The sequence below is a fragment of the Mustela putorius genome, unplaced genomic scaffold (genome assembly GCF_011764305.1).
Source record: "Mustela putorius furo isolate JIRA1106 unplaced genomic scaffold, ASM1176430v1.1 tig00000129_pilon_pilon_pilon, whole genome shotgun sequence".
NCBI classification, from domain to species: domain Eukaryota; kingdom Metazoa; phylum Chordata; class Mammalia; order Carnivora; family Mustelidae; genus Mustela; species Mustela putorius.
Window position 1 is genome coordinate 23374690 of NW_025421290.1, and position 16938 is coordinate 23391627.

General features: G+C 52.4%; 1 protein-coding gene across 2 annotated transcripts in view; it reads right to left on the minus strand.

The window, feature by feature from the left end:
* SLC24A4 (solute carrier family 24 member 4) overlaps nt 1-10263 on the minus strand; it is a 167257-nt gene extending 156994 nt beyond the window's left edge. For both annotated transcript variants that reach the window (XM_004739034.3, XM_004739033.3), the window contains exons 1-2: nt 9477-10263; nt 7470-7580 (exon numbers count right to left, since the gene is read on the minus strand). In XM_004739034.3, the coding sequence (XP_004739091.1) occupies nt 7470-7580; nt 9477-9606 (241 nt within the window). In that variant the 5' untranslated portion in view covers nt 9607-10263. The remainder of the gene's footprint in view (nt 1-7469; nt 7581-9476) is intronic.
* Between the last annotated feature and the right edge of the window lie 6675 nt (nt 10264-16938).

Genomic DNA, 16938 nt, shown 5'->3' on the forward strand with positions numbered 1-16938 from the left:
GAGGCAGGTAAGGACTGTTGCTATCCTCAATTTACAAAAGAGAAAACCTGCAGCTTAGAGAGCTTATATAACAGGCCCAAGGTCACACAGCCAGCCGGCAGGGTGAGTTGGGACTCACACCCACGCACCTGCCTTCACCACGTCGAATTCTCTTCTCCAAGAAAGTGCTGGTGCTTGCTGGGAGAGGAGCCCTTGCTGGCTGCTACAGGTAGAGCCAATACTAGAACCCAGACCTTTGGTCACTAAGCTATGCACTCCCCTGTAGAACACCCCTGCCCCTCACCCCCGCAAAGCCACCCAAAAGCGAAGAGCGATCCCACAGATGACAGGCTGCCATCTTCCTTGGCCTCCCTCTGGGATCCAGCTTGGGGCTCATGCAGGCCTATCTCTCACTATCCCAAGGTGGTTGGTGGCACTTTCCCCAAGAAGCCACCTGGCATTCTGGAGGTTGCCCCATCCAGAAAACACCCTCCTAGGGCTGAAACTCCTCTCCCCACGCACTGCCCCACCCCCCAACACACACACTCCTGGACCGTAACTAGACAGTGAGCTCGCTGCCCACAGTAGCAAGTTCAATTCTCGCTTCTCCCAGTTGTGGTTTGCTTTTACATAACGACTTGAAAACTTCCGATGTGCCATTTATCTCCGGAGCCTGAGCCTGCTGAAGCAGCAAACAGACACCCGTTCGGAGACACTGCATCGTGTCCCTGGGAGCACCGCCCCTCCACACCCACCTCCTGATGTACTTTTCGCAGCTTTAGGTCCGCTCCTCCTACCCCTGCTTTCTCAGGCTTTCTGCACCTCTGCTCCCCACACAGGGGCACCTACAGAGACCCACTGAGGCACCCACCTGCTCAGTAACCTCATCTCCTCTGGACCCAGCCTCCCCGCCAACTCCTGTGCGGCGGCCCGTCCCGCCGCCTCCACCTCCCCCCTCTCCTCCCACTGTGGCCACGCATCAGCCTTGGTGCAGAACAAAAGGTGACGGGAGATCAGACCCAGGCTGACCACAGAAGAGGCTCCATCTAGCGCCCACATCCACTCCTCTGCTCTCCTGAAAGACTAGGAACCACCTCCATCCGCAGATCACTCTGAAGCGCCCGCTCTTCCTGAAGCCTTCTCTTCACAGCCTTCCTTCTGTGGACTCCCTGAATGCCTACGCTGAAGTCCTAAGCCCCACCGAAATGCTATTTGAAGATGAAGTCTTTGGGAGGGCATCTGGGCTAGACCAGGGCATGAAGATGGGGCTGTGGTCTAATGGGATCAGAGGCCTTACAGGAAGGGACCCCTGAAAGCTGACTCTCACGAGCCCTCCCTCCTGGCCACAGGAGGACACAGCAAAATGAGGGCAGAGTCCCCAGGCCAGTAAGAGTTCCCATCAGAACCTGATCATGCAGGGACCATGACCTTAGACTACCAGCCTCCGGAACCGTGAGCGGCGACATTTCTGCTGTTTAAGCCATCTGGGCAAAGGCAGACACATGGCCAGCAGGCATTTCCAAAGGCATATGTGAAAAGTAGAAAACAAAACGTGACAAAGCAAATCCCTCCAACATCGATGGGGGGTGGGGGGAGGGGGCAAGCTCCCCTCTCTTTTTCCAAATAGGAGCACAGGAGCTTGAGAACCCAAATGAAGAGATGTGGCTTTGTGGAGGACAGATCACCGATTCAGTGGGGGGGAAAGGCAGCATGAGAAGGGGGAAGCATAGCCACCCAGCTTCACAGCCAACCTGTAAAGTAATGCCTCATTGTCAAGAGGGAAAAATACAAACCAAAACAACTAACAGTTTTTCCATGTAGCGGCATGTTCTGCAAGGTGGGCCATCCTCCAACATCCAAATCCTCAAAATATTAAAAAACAAAAAATTTGTTTCCAGAAGAGAGAAAAAAAAAAACCCCACGTTTGGCAAGATGCTTACTTCTTACCTTGTCCTCATAAAATTCAAGTAACAAATAGTTTTCCAGCACCTACAATTCAGAGGCCTTGTATCATGTCTGGGGTAAGCAGATAAGTAAAAAAAAAAAAGTGAAAACAGAGCTCACGTCTGAGCACATGTGTAAGGGCTTCACGGGTATTGACTCATTTATTTCTAACAACCCTCTGAGGTTCAGGCAATCACTGCCCCCTTCACTGCCCTAGAAGGAGAAAGTGAAGCAGACTCTGGTTTAAGAAGCAAACACCGCTCACCTTTTACCTTCTAGTTGAGATGCAAACCAACACTAGAACCATGCACAACTGTGCCTGCCAAGAGCTAGAAGGAGAGAACCAGTGACCGGAAGGCTACTGTGCATTGGGTGATCAGAGAAGGCCCTGTGGGATGTGCCAATGACAAGCATCTTGGAAGAACTTGGGGGGGTGGGTAGGCACAGGGAAACAGCTTGGTTCCCAGAAGCCCCCAAAGTTGGCCCCACAACGTGCTCACCACCAGCTCTGATCTCACAGCTCAGAGCTGGGCCCCAGCATCTGCATTTTTCAGAGCCTCCAGTGATTTGTCACCTGCAGATTCCCCTGTTCCTCCCCCGGTGGCCTCCCTACATCCTAGGGGCCAACACCAGAGGTGCACAGAAACTCTTTGGTTCCTGAAGGTTTGTGTCTCCCCCAAATTCCTGTGTGGAAGCCTTCCTCTCCTAAGGTGGTGGGACCTGGAGGTGCGGCCTTGGAGAGGTAATTAGGTTTGGAAGGGGGTCATGAGGGTGGGGTGTCCCCATGATGGGAATCGTGCCCTCGTGAGAAGGGGAAGAGAAACCAGAGCTCAGAGTCTCTTGCTCTCTCTACCCGGTGAGCACACAATGAGGCAGGGAGACATCTGCCAACCCGGAACCACCCCCCAGGCCCCCCAGTCTCCAGAACTGTGAGAAATACAGGTCTGTCATTTAAGACCCCCCGTCTCCAGTATTTTGTTACGGTGGCCTCAGCAGAGACATATCCTGAAGACTCAAGGGTGCAGCCTCTCACCGTTTCATGCATTTCGTGTGGAGAGACCCACTTCTGCCCTGTAATGCTTGCTCCTCACAGACCAGGAAATAAAAATCGAAATCCTAGAGACCTAGATCTCTGGGATGGGACAATAAATTAATGACTTTCCCACAGACCCCACTAGTCAAAAACGGAGATTTTTTTTAAAGTTTCTCTACATTCAAAAATGCCCCCAAACTGGTTTTCAAGAAAATCTCTGTGTCACACAAAGTCTTAGCCTTTGTTCGACACCCAGATCCCTACCGGGGTCCTTCGAAGGGTCAGGCAGCCTGGCAGCCCAGAGCTTCTCTGCGTGTGGTTGCATGTGCATCGCCCCGGGATCTCTTTAAGGTGATTCTGAGGCAGAAGGCCTGGGGTGGGCCTGACACTCTGCATTCCTAGCAAGCTGCCAGGTGACGCCAGCCACCCCGGACAGCAGGACTCTTGCCCAGCGAGCATCACCCCTGGCTTCATCTGGACTCACCTGGGAGCTCTTAAGAAATACAGATTCCTGGGCCCCAGCCCAGACCAATGACATCAGCCACTCTAGGGCTGGGGTCTGGGCATTTTGGAAGCTCCTCCCTGACTGAAAGCTGTGGGCAGGGTTAGGGAATCACTCTTCTAGGCAGTGAGCGAGGGAGCCTTCAAGGGGAACAGATGACAAGCGAGTGACTTTAGATGGCGATACAGGCCATAAACACAGAGGACAACTGATGGGGGAGGCCCTTAAGCTACAACACAGAGCACAGGATGGGAACACCAACCAGCAAGACCTGGGGATGGGACCCCAGACGGAGCAGAGAGCCCATTTTCCACACTGAGCCTTCCGGGATGAGGAGCACAAGGTGTCCTGCAGGTTTCCACAGGAGAAACCATTCCTCTCACAGGAGAGGAGGAACAGTCAGAGGCTACAGAAAATAAGACACAGTCTCCACCCCAGATGTTCTTATAGAAACATGAATGGACTTGAATGCTGACTGCGGCAGGGGATGGGGGCACTTCAGGCCGCAGTGCTCTGACACCCCAGGAAATTCTTTTTTTTTTTTTTAAAGATTTTATTTATTTATTTGACAGACAGAGATCACAAGTAGGCAGAGAAGCAGGCAGAGAGAGAGGAGGAGGCAGGCTCCCTGCTGAGCAGAGAGCCCGATGCAGGACTCGATCCCAGGACCCCGAGATCATGACCTGAGCCGAAGGCAGCGGCTTAACCCACTGAGCCACCCAGGCGCCCCCCACCCCAGGAAATTCTTAAAGCTCCATCTTCTTACGTCCCTTGAAGACCTCATATACTAGACCAGGACCGGGGACCCTCAGGTGGGACGGATACAGAGCAGAACCCTGAAAGGACATAAGAAACCCCCTACAGTTCTTCATGGGCAACTCCTTGACCCCTTAGAGAAAAGGACAGCCAGTGGGGGTCACCCTCGGTCCCAGCCCGAAACTCTAAGTGGGAGGAAGCTCTGGTCCACATTTACTGAAGCAGCAGCCCTAGGACGGGACTCTCTAGGTGAACAGTGAGAAAGAACCAAGTGCCAGCACCATCCAGAGGTAAAACCTGAGACTCAGGTCTCAGCCGGCCCACACCCAGCCCTCCCCCAGCACCAGCAAGTGGCTGAGAGGCAGCGGGCATGGGCCCCAAGCCAACAGGACTTTGGAATTCCTCCAGAAGCTTCTCAGCCATTGGCACACATTCTGAGGTCTGGGAGGCCAGAAAGCTGGAGCTGTGGAGAGCGTGGTAACCTTCCAACACTGGGGGACTTCGGAGTCCAGAGACAGAGGGAAACTGAGTCGTGACACTTAACTTTGGTCTCATGCGTTTGGTGACTGACCCCATAAATTTCCCCTTTTCACTAAACCCACTCTGGGGAAGTTTTCCATCTTTGCCATTGAGGCCTGCCTCTCCTAAACCCCAAGACCCCACAGAGCGCATCAGACCCAGTCACCCTCCTCTGAGCCCCTGAGGTGGCCCCCCAGGGGGCTGTTGACTACGGGACCTCTGCCATCTCCTTCCTCATCGAGGTTTCCCTGCATCAGGAGCTAGGCTTCTCCAGAACTGTAAGCTACTTGAGGACAAGGACTGTCTCTCATGCTTGTTTATATCTCCCCCACCTTACCCGCTGCTGCCACCAGGTGCCCACCACAGGGCAGGAGGCACAACAGCAAGTGTGCACTGTGTACATGCTTGTAAACTGGAAAGAGGGCCCGGGGACCAGGTGGTTGGAAGGGAGTCGGGTCTTAGCCCCACCTGGGCGGGAAGGAAGGCTAGGGCAGGTGCAACAAAGTGGGGAGGCTGTGGGAGCTGGACCCGGGTGAACCAGGGATGAACCTGCCTGCCCAGAGGTCCTGGGGAGTCACTGAACTTCTGAGCCCCACATGCCTCATCTTTGCAAAAACACTGAAAGGATAAAAGTGCTTCATATTCAAAATGCACTTTCATTCCATCACTCGACCCAACTTTAGGGAGTTCCTTCTATAGGCAGGGCCCTATCCCGAAACAGTTGACAGAAACCCTAACCCAGGGGCACCCAGGTGGCTCAGTCCGTGATGGGCCTGCCTTCGGCTCAGGTCATGACCTCAAGGACCTGGGATGGAGCCCTTTCATCTGGTTCCCTGCTCAGTGGGGAGTCTGCTTCTCCCTCTCCCACTCCCCTCCCCCCTGCGCATGCTCTCTCACGCATGCTCTCTAATGAATAATCTTCAAAAAAAAAAAAAGCATAATTTAAGTGTTCACTATTGCTAAAGATAGTGCAAATCTCCCTCTGTTTCCCTCTCTGTAAGGGGACAAGGCCAGGTCTTTCTGCCCAATAGGACTGACTGCTCCATGGTCAGTGGGATAATTTTTGATGAGAAAATGCACTGACAATATGGGGCAACAAGGGAGCACACAAGAATTTATCCCAAGAAACAGGGCCCTAAGCCAATGCGGCCAGACTACAGGTGAGAGAAGTTACAGGAGGAGGGCAGGGCCTGCCCAAGGTGAGGGCACCAGTGAGCCAGAAACCAAAGCTACACTACCCCCAGATTCTTGACCCAGGGTAGCAAAGCGTCCCCAGAACCCCCACCCCAGATGGTGCTGATCCTCACATCTGGGGTCCCTGGAGGACATGGAACCCAATGTCAGCCTCTGGCCTTGCACAGGTCCCCTGTCAGTCCAGCCATGCCTCCACCACTTCCAGTAACAAAAGGTGTCCGAGGGAGGTTAAAGGACGGGGTGAGCACACTGCCTATCGGGTCACTCACCAGGAGTCTCTCGGGAACAGATGGTTCAAGTTCAAAGGGAATCCGGCAGCTTCTCTGCCAGCCTGGACTCACCTACCCTCCATGTCCCACAAGGCCTTCTCAGAAGGCATCCTGAGGGCAGGGGGAATTGATGGTGTGGTAGACAAGCTTTGAGAGAGAGCCCTGTCCTCCTTAAGCCTGCAGAACCAACCATTTAATCACACAGGCTCTGGTTCCAGTGCTTCACCACTTACAAGACAATGACTTTGAGCAGCTCATGTCTTCCCCTGGAGGTCTTCTGACCTACAGAATGCTGAGAAGACCCGCCTATGAACACAAGTGAAGAAGGCCATCGAAACTGGGGTTTCCAAACCCATTCACACCCAGCCCCATACAGGGCCTTAGCAGACATCCCCCAAAAACCCCAGAAGAGGAAGTACTATTCTGCCCATTCCACAGGTGGGAAAACAGACCCAGAAAGATGCTGTGACTTGCTAGGCAATGCATTAGAAGAGCCAAGTGGTACCCATCTACAGTAAAACCTCAAAGTTCTCAGGGGGCTTCTGAATGCTTCCTCCCACTGGATCCTTCCCACAAAGACCTCCAGGTGCTGGGATCAGAGCTCCAGCCTAGGACTGCCCTAAGGCCTGGGAAGCTTCCATTTGCCTCGCCGCTCCCTGACACACTCCTGAGAATCTTCTACAGATAAGAGGTCATCTCTGGGTCCCTACAGCCTCCAATCCTTTAGCGAATTCTGAAGGGGAAGAGCAAGGTCGCCTCCCATGGCAAGCAGAATCCATCCTGGGAACTCCCATGGCAGAGAGAGGACCCTCGAACTCCCCAGCATCCTACTCCTGCAGGTACCCTGACCTGTTGTGACCCTGGTAGGTGGGTCATCCCAAAGGGCCATCTGTGGGAGCAGCTGGGCTTGCTGTCCCTCAAGTTCCATCAGATGGAGACCGTGACCAACAGGGAAAGAAAACAGACACCCAGGCGAGCAAAATCAAGACAGCAGGAGGAAAGATGGAGCCTTAAGGAGCATTGTGAGAACAAAAAGATGAAATTTTAAAACTCACCAATGTGACCTTTTTCGTTGCTGGGTAAAGAAAGTACTTGAGTTGCTTAGCAGCACAACTGATTAATGCCTGTGAGTTACCTGTCTACGCCTTACAGCTATCCTTCCCCAGTCAGGTTCATCAAACCACCTTTCTCAGCTCTGGCTGTAATGTCCACAGACACAGCATCTCTAGGCCAAATGCCTTGAGGCAAGGAGTAGGGGGGATCGATTTCTTACCAGGATCTGTGCAATTCTTTGCTGTCTGAGTCCCATTCACAGGTGCCATCAGCTTTCTACTTCTCCATGTGTCTGGTAGAACCCGTTGGCTAGCAGAAGCTGTTTTATGCCCTGTATTGGGAAATAAGTCACAAATACCATTAGGGCCATACAGTGCCTGCATTCTCCTAATGACCTTACACTTCTGTATCTGGCTACCCCAGCAACAGCCCTGTGTGACGATTCAGAGCCACCTGTTGGGAGCGATGCAACGATTGGAAGCACAGTGTCACCTGCTTCACACACAGTAATTGATTTCCTCGATCTGGTCCATTGTTTCTAGTCCCAGATGCATCAGCCCATGACCTTGGCCAAGTGCGCTCAGCCCCTCACAGGTGCAACAAGGGTTTAGATAAGTCACCATGAAGTTCTTGACCAGTAAACATGCTCTGATGCCCCTGCCCCCAGGGGCACTGCATATAGAAGGCTATCAGCTCAGCGAATAGTTGGAGAAAGCTGATAGAGCTTCTCACCCTTGAATGTGCACAGAAATCACCTGGGGACCTTGTCAAAATGCAGATTCTGTTTCAGTAGGTCTGGGCTGGGGCCTGGGATTCCGTCCTCACAAGCTCCCAGACGATGCTAATTCTACTGGTCCAAGGGCCACAGAGGAACGAGGGAGAGCAGAGATGTGGATGCCAATGACCGCACACAGTTCAACTCCTAATAACTCCTGATCCAGCCAATACGAACGAGTCTCCCTTTAAGAGCTTCACAGTATTCATTTACCCCTCTTGATGTGCACACAGCTTCTGCTGGGTAATAATACCTCTTCTGTAATGCTGACACTGAAGAGCCTCTAAGTATTTTGTTATTTCTGGTGTGTAACTGAGGGGAAAAAATACCCTGGCTTGCCCAGTTGCAAAGCTCCAGGTTAAGATGTTCAAATAACCTTTCTGGGTTTCTGTTGTAAAGAGCCATGCTTTGACCTTCTAGCCTCAAATCACAAGTTGGGGTCTTAAAATGCAGTTAGTTTTATTTTTAAGAGTTGAATCAAGTTCCACCTGATTTTAACAACACACACAAAAAAAATCTTCAGATTGTCCCTAAATGCTCAGAAAGTCACCCCCTGCTTTATCTCCATGTCCAGATTGCTAAGTCGCCTGGATTTCTTTCATTTTTTTAAATGTGAAGAAGTAAAAGGTCCACAGTGTCCAGCTAAAAATGGGAGTGTTAGCCAAGTGAAGGTTTTCTGCACATTCTACATGGGCTCACATCCCCCACTCCACCCCCAAACAGATTTTTCCCCTAAGTTTCTTTCTTTCTCCACCTCAAATCTGCATATCCTAAGGGACTCCCAAATCCCTGGGTCTTGGATGAAGGAGTGTGAATTGTGGTTCCAGAAACCAGAGCTCTCCTACATTGGAGATTAAGAGCAGTTCAGCGATGCTGAAACCTGGCAGCAACCTCCCGAGGGGTCTGCCCCCCTGGGCGTTTTTAGGGTTTGGAGAGGATGCATCCGGACACCCAGGACACTGCTTTAGCAGGGGCGAGGGGAAGACTGAGACCAGTTCCCAGCCTCGGTATCTGGGTTTTCTAGAAACGCGGCGCACCAAGTCTCGACTCCGCAAAACTGGAAAGCGGACCACTCAGTTCGATCCGACCCAGGCTACGAGAATTCACACCTGCACCCCGCCTCTGCGCCGCCCGTTCCCCCACACACTCTGGGGACAGAACTCTGGCATGGAGGGGCCCGATGTTCAGGCTTTCATCTTGGTAACACAGACCTGCAGCCGCGTCCTGAGCCCCCAGGGGCCGCGCGCAGCTCAGGGAAACGAGCGCCACAGCTCAAAGCGTCGATGTCGTCCCTCCCGGGTGCGCTCTACCTGCCCGCTGGGGAGGGGACCTGGCTGGATGAACCCTTGGGACCAGTCTGACGGGGAAGGAAGGGGAGACATCTCGGAGCTACCCGGCGGCTTCCCAGCCCAAGCCCCTCAACTCCCGGGGCGGGCCCTCACTGACACCTACCCAAGCTGCCAAGGAGGCCGGACGCACAGCACACCAGGGCCAGCACCGCGCACACGAAGCCAACTTGCTGCGGCAGCATCTCTCGCCTCCTGCGAACTTTGCGCGGCCGGAGCGCCCCGCGGAGGGCCATCCTGGAGCGCCTGGGCGCCGTCCCTGGGAGAGGATGGGGAGCTTCGGCGGCCGGAGTGCTAGCTGCGGCGGAGGGGCGCTGGGACTGGAGCGGGCGACGAGACGCTCAGAGGCGAGAGGCTCCCGGCCAAAGCTTCATGGCCCGCGGGCAAGGTCGGCAGGGAAAGGCCCGGGGAAGGGACGTGGGGGCGTACGGCACAGCCGGAGCTCAGAGTCCCGCGCGCGATGCGCGCGCTCCGCGCACCATGGCTCCGGGGCGAGGAGGCAACGCCGGCACGGTGGCGCTGGCGGCGCTGGCGGCCCTGGCTCGGAGGGCTGGCGCAGTCCGGGCGCCGGAGCCGCTACCTGCCCGCTCAGCCTCTGCGCGCTCGTCCGTCCGCAGCCCTGGCAGCAGTTTCCGGGGGCGCCCGCGGGGAGCACTCAGTGCGCCCCCACGCCCCGAGCCGCCGCTCCCACTCGCTGCATTCTCCCCCTCCAAGTTTGGCGGCGGCCGCCCAACAGCACTGCTCCCCTGCTTCCCGGCGAGCCAAGCCCCGGCGGCCCGGCGCGCGCGGGGAGAAGGCAGGCTGGCCCCCACGGGACCTGCGACCCTCGCGGCTCCAAGGGCCTCGACGTCAGCCCTCCCGGGGGCGAGCTCTCCCCGGGAACTTTCTCTCCGGCTGCCGGCGCCTGCGTCTGCGAGGCCGTGGCGCCTCCCGCCCGCTGCTCTCGCCTCCCTTTTCCTCCCCTCTCGCCCGCCTCTCACCCCCCTCCTCAGCACGTGTACTCCTCCCCGAGGGCGCACTCGCCCGTGCGCTCCTCCCTTCCCCCCGTGAGGCTCAACTACTGACCAATATAATCGCCCTCCTCCCTCCCCTATGGAGCCAAACAATTCCTTCTCTACCCTCCGAGGCCGCTGCAGCGAGGAACGGGTTCTGGCAACGCAGGGACTCTCGGAACAAGGGTCTCTGTCGCGCGGCCGCTCCTGTACGGGCTCCCCACGACCCCCGAGGCGACCCGAGCACCCCCCGCCCCGCCTCCCCTCCACCCGGGGCGGGCGATGCACTAGAAGATTAATTGCTCGAGCAGAGCTAACAAACAGGCTTGCACCAAGCCAACAGGCGCCCGCGCCCGCCGGGACCCGCTCCTGCAGGGCTCTCGGGGCGGGTGGGGCGGGGGAGCCGGCGGTTGGGGCGCAACGCCGAAATACGAAACGCTCCAGATCTGGCAGAGGGAGAAACCCCAGAGTTCCGCGGCCCCGTCGCCCAGAGTTGAGCTTTCGGTGTTCTGAAGCCTTACTGCTTCGCAGGGCACTCTGATTTGTTTTGGCTTTGTTTGGTTTTTCCTCCTTGTCTCTCTGATCGACTCTCTGATGTAAACTGCTTTTAAAATGGGGCAGGAGGGAGAATTACAGAAGAGGAGCAGCTGGAGAGGAATCCAGGTGCAAGGAGGGGCCTCAGCCCAGACAATCTGTGACTGCACCCTAGGACTGCCTTCCCCTCCCAGGCCAATTCAGCACGCACCTAGTTAGGATCTGCTAGGGGTTAAGTCCACCGAAAATCCTTTTTGGAATAAGGCCAGATCTGTTTAATTAAATAAATACACACCCACCGTGAGCAGGGACCCGTGCCAAGTGCCATCCAGAGAACAAAACAAAACAAGCAAAAAAAAAAAAAAAAAAAGGTAAGATCCAGTCCTTGCTTTCAAGGAACCTTAAATCAAAGGAGAGCCAGGCCCTCCACTAAACCTCTATTTAATAGATCAGTTCTAAAAGTCACTGTTCTGCAGAATGTGAGTTATTCCCTCACTACTCAATATGTGGCCCATCAGGGCATGAGTGGTGCCTGGGAATTTGCAAGAAACGCAGGCTCTGAGGTTCCAGCCCAGACCTACTGAGTCAGAATGTGCATTTTTTCACAAGACCTCCTGCAGATTTGTGTGCACGTTCCAGTGTGAGAAGTGTGGCCCTTTTGAGCCTGTCCCAGTACCTCGGTGCCTCGAGCTGGCCACCATCGGCATGATTCATCTTGGTCTAAGCAGGGATAACTGTGTGCGTGTTAGTCTAGTGTAGTAGCACACAAGTAAGAGGTACCTAGAGGGCCAGGAAAGGGAGAAATTGCACTAATTATTTTTTCAGCAGCCCATTTCAGTGCCTACAAAGATAGTGAAGGCATGAACATAAGACTAATTGCAGTGGAAACCCCTTGAGGAAATGAAATGGAAAAGGCCTGTGTTGGTCTCCTATTGAACAGCACAGGGCTCCCTCCATGTGGTCCATAGAGATGTTTTACCTGCCATTAAGGCCTCTGCTCCATATGGGTGACTGTTACTAAACTTGCCTGCCAGGGATAAAAAGAATTTTCCTTTCATTGATTTGACTGTACACAGATGCATTTCAATAGCAAATAGAAAACCCTAGAATGTGTGAAATGCATCCTTTAGAAAGCTAGCCAAGAGCCTTCGATCACATGGAAGCTGAAGGAAAAAGTTAAAATGTTAATATGCTATTGTTCTATCCATAAGACAGGGTCACATTGATTAAAAACAACTCCAAGAAACAAAATGGCATCTGCTTACTAGGATTTAATGTTTTCCTAAAACTTCCCTCTGTGGAGCCCACCTAGGGCGGTTTAAAACAAGTGTCTGGATCTGAAACGGGCCTAAGGAGTCATCAGGTGTCTGCCTTTAAACGTTTAGTGGGCTCTTTTCTAGAACATTTGTTTTCTTTGACAGCTTCCACCTGCTTTCAGTTAATAGTTAGAATACTTGGAATAATTCCACATGCACAAATGGATTCTTCTTCTTTGACAGTTTAAAAAGCAATTCATTTGAATTGTACTTTTTGCTTCATTTAAATAGTCCCCATTACCAAATAGCCTCCACTCCAGCCCTAATGACTCACCCCTCAGAAAAGAGAATTGGGTTTTATGTACCTTTCAGATTCAAAGCATTCAGGAGCATTTTCTAAGTCAGCAGGGCCACGGGAACGAATGGGAAATGCACCTCTGGGTTTATCTCAGGCCCTTGGTCTGCCTTCAATGCCGCCAGATTCAGAGTATCCCCTCTGCGACGCTGCTTTCCTCTGATGGGACCTAGTTGGGAGACTCTTCATAATGCCAAATGGTTGTGGCTTTTGATAGGAAGGCTCAGTCTTTGGGGGTAGATACAATATTTTTTTTCTTAAAAATTCTTTCCTGTGGTGGGGAGAACTTCACCATTTAATTCTTCTTACTTAGTTTTGTTTTGTTTTGTCCAAGTTTACTAGAATGACCTTCTCTATAGATTCTAATTCCTGTTGCTCTGCCTTTCAGATGGCTGGAGGCAGTCAGCACCAGCCAAGGCAGCGGTTCTCAATCCTGACCGTGCCTCAGAATCTCCTGGAAGGCATATTAAAACTCACCTGGCTGAGCCTCATCCCAGGGAGTCAGGTTCAATAAGTTCAAGGTGGTGCCCCATAATTTGTATTTCTAACAAGTTGCCAGGAGAAACTCAGGTCCAGGGAACCCACTTTGAGAACCACTGGACTAGGTTATGCAATGGTGACTGTAGCAAACAACAAAAGTTTGCTTCTGGGTGGCAAAATATGCAAGCTCCAAATATGCCACTTTGGCGTAAAGATTATTTTGAGCTGAAGGCAAATGAGAAGAAGCAGATACATGAAAAACCCTCTGCCCTTCCCCTATTTATGTAAAAGCAGGACATAAATTTGCAAAGGTGCCCCCTCACCCGACCCCCTACCAGGCCTTCCTGGTTAATCATGATGACAACTCTAGATCCTTATCAGCCCAGAGACAGGCGCAGAGGGATCTCTCTAACAAATCTGGCTAAAACTAGCCCTTATCTACCACTATGTATCTGCCTTTTCACAATTTGCCACCCCTAGAAGCCCCGCCTTTTCTCCTTTGTCTTGTCACTTCGCTAAAAAAAAAGTATTGTTCTTTTGTTCAGATGCGATAGCCCGAGTTCTCATCACCCCTTTGAGTTACCCATGACCAAGGGCTCCTGTGTATACTCACGACGCATGTGTTCATAAACTTCTGCTTCTTTTCCTCTTGTTAAGCTGTCTTTCGTTGACCTAATTTATAGAACTCCGGCCAAGGAACCTAAGATGCATAAAGGTTAAACAGTTTTTCTTACCTGTATGCTGTCATGGGGCAGCTACACAGGTACCTGGGAGCAACCACAGTCTGAAACCTGGCAGTTCGCCAAACCAGAGGGAGCCTTCTGGAGGATCTTGCACTGGCAAGGGAATATGCATGCTGGCCACCACTACCCACATGCTCACCGTTACCCATCACTCATTGGCCAAAGCCAGTCCCAGGGTCCCACCAAACCCCCAGGATGTCCTATAGCTCCATTTTTCCTCTGCTGGCTGAGATCTGAGCTTCTGCAGTGGATAGCCCCAGTGAGAACCACCGTACAGACCTCACATCCCTCTCCCCTGTTTGTTAGGACCTTTCCTGCCTGCCCTTCCCCGTTCCCTGGTCCTGCGTGTTGCAAAGCTGCTGCTGTATATTGCCATGACATAGCCTATGATATGAGTGAGAATATCTGTCTCCTGTCTCCTGCTGGCGAGCAAGAACCTCAAGGACTTGTCTTATCCACAGCTCTGAACACACTGCCCAGCACATTAGGTGCTTAATAAATATTTAGGGAATGAATAAACACATTTTGGCTACAATGTGAAGAAGATAAAGTATAGTTGTTGCCTCTGTTGGGTGGCGCCTGCTCTCAAGATCCCTTTCATGCCACCCTAAGTTTCCATTCATCTTCACTGCCAAGGTCACCAGTGACCTGTGACCATATCTCAGTAGAATTTGACATGCTTGAATGCACCTTTCTATTGATAGTCACATCCATAACTTTCTGGACGGTGCGTGCTTCTGAGTTTTCTCTTCCTTCTCTGACTAGCTCTTTCCTCAGCCCTCTGGGCTTCTGTCCTGGGCTTGTCTTCCTCACTCTTTTCTCTCTTGCCCGGGAGAGCTCGTCAGTTCCCTGGATGGCAAGATTTGCTCTCTGCTGCTGATTCAGAAGTCCAGAGCTGGAGCCTTCCCAGGAATGTAGACCTGCGTGTTCAGGGGATTGCCCACATCAAAAACCTGGGCTTCATCCTGATCCTCCCAGCTCTTTCTCTCCTGCCTCAGGCTCTCCCCACTAGGACCTCAAATGGGTCCACTTCTTGCCATCGCCGTGGACGCCATGGGCTCTGTGTCTCTCCTGATCTTAACCAGTATCTCAAAGGCTAGCCTATCCATCATCCATTCTTGTCTCCACTCAGCAACTAGAGTATTCTTGCCAAAGAAGGAAAATCCGATTATGTCCCTTTCTTCCATGAAACCCTCAGAGACTCCCCGTTGCTCTCAGCATAGACTTCCAGCTCTTTAGCCTGGTATAGGATCCTGCATGATCTAATTGGGGTTTTCCACATTGGCTGCACATTCAATTCACCTGGGGAGCTTTTTGGCCCTGGGGAGCGGGTGCTGGGCCACAACCAGGGTGGTGAACCCTGCTCCAGACTCTCATGGCCCCTTGAACCCCATCCTTCATTACTCCTTTCCTTTCACTCCAGGCTCTAACTATTCATTATCCCTTTCTTGTTCTTCAGGGGTAACCCTTGTCCTATCTTTCTGGAACATGCCTTCCTACCTCCAAAGCCCCCTTCACCTGGCACTATGGATTGAATGTTTGTGTTCCCCCCTAAATGCATATGTGATGGCATTTGGAGGCGGGGCCTTATTAATATGATCAGTGCCCTTATAAAAGGGGCTCAGAGAGGTCCCTCTCCCCTTTTGCCACATGGGGACACAGCAAAAAGATGGCTGTCTAGGAACTGGGAAATGGACCTCTTCAGACACAAAATCTGCTGGCCCCAGGATCCTGGACATTCCAGGTTCTAGAACTGTGAGAAATAAATGTCTGTTGATAAGCCACTTGTTCTATGGTATTATTGTTAGAACAACCTGAACTAAGACACCTGGCTAACTCTTCTGCTTCCAATCTTGAGGAGGGTATCATGACCTCCGAGAAACCTTGCAGGACCACTGAAGTCTGAGTTAAGACCCTCCACCTTCTGTGCTTTTATGGTGTCTTGTATTTCTATCCAGTAGTTCATCAGACCATATTGTAATGACCTCTTTCTTTATGTATAGTTTTCCCAGACTCTAAGCTCTGTGGAGACAGGAACCACATATACCATGTTCATGACCTGAATATAGTGGGTGTTCAATAAATGCTCATGGAAGGAAGGGAAAGCATACCCAGCCCTCACTCAGCACATGTGACTCGACCCATCATGTTGCTCCTACCAGCATCCGTCATATACGGGGTTTTCACCCTCGCTGCATCTTTTGATTCCCATAATAGCCTTGAGGAGGAGACAGAACAAGAACTAGAGTCCCCCCTTTACAAGGTCCCTCATACTGGAGTGGCCTGCTCAAGCTCGCACAAGGAGTTAGAGAAACAGCTGGAATCTAAACCGGGTCTTCTGCCCATTAGCCAGACCATTCTCCCATGACAGCATTTCACAGAGACTCACCCTGAAGGGCGTGCCAACTAGCTTGTTGAATAAATTAGTTTTAACTGGAGACAGAAGAGTACACGTCATGGCGCTATGTCCTGCCTGGGCCATCTCCTGGTGACTGGCTAATGGTGGGGACTCCCAGTGCAGGCTGGTCAGAGGAGGAGAGATACTTACCTAGACCAGACCTGGGGTCTCCTAATGCAACCCATACAGCTGCTCCATGCTTTGCAAGCCTGATTCTCAGTGTCCTTGGATTGAAATATGAAAATAACCAAATTGCTTTGTTCACCACTCAGAAAACATTTACTGAGCACCTATCTGCATATCGCTTTAAGCTTCAATGTTTTCCCACGCCACAAGCGTCTGAAGCATACATCAGTGAGAGTGCAGAGGAAGCTACTGTGTCCAGGAAGTCCATCACTAGCATGACTTAAAGGACGAGCAGTTTCTTTTATACAAGAGTCCGCATAGAGCTGTCCAGGTTGGTAAGGTGGCTTGGCACCTCATCACCACGCAGGGACCCAGGCTCTTGCCACTTTGTGGCTCTGCCATCCCCTAGGGCATGATCCTCTGCTACACAGTTGAAGCTATTGACCATCGCTCCTGGATACAGCCAACAAGAAGGAGGAGGAGCGCCTGGTGTCGTAAGCCCCAGGCTGTATCACTCACTTCTCAGATTCTGTGGGTGGAGGCTTCGTCGCAGGACCATATCTAACCCAGGAAGACTAGAAAATGCTCAGGTGGGCAGCAGACCCCCGGGACAATTCTGCGATGGTGGGAGCAGAGGAGGAGGTTTCAGTGGACAGCTGCAGGCCCCCACCACCAATGGGGAAA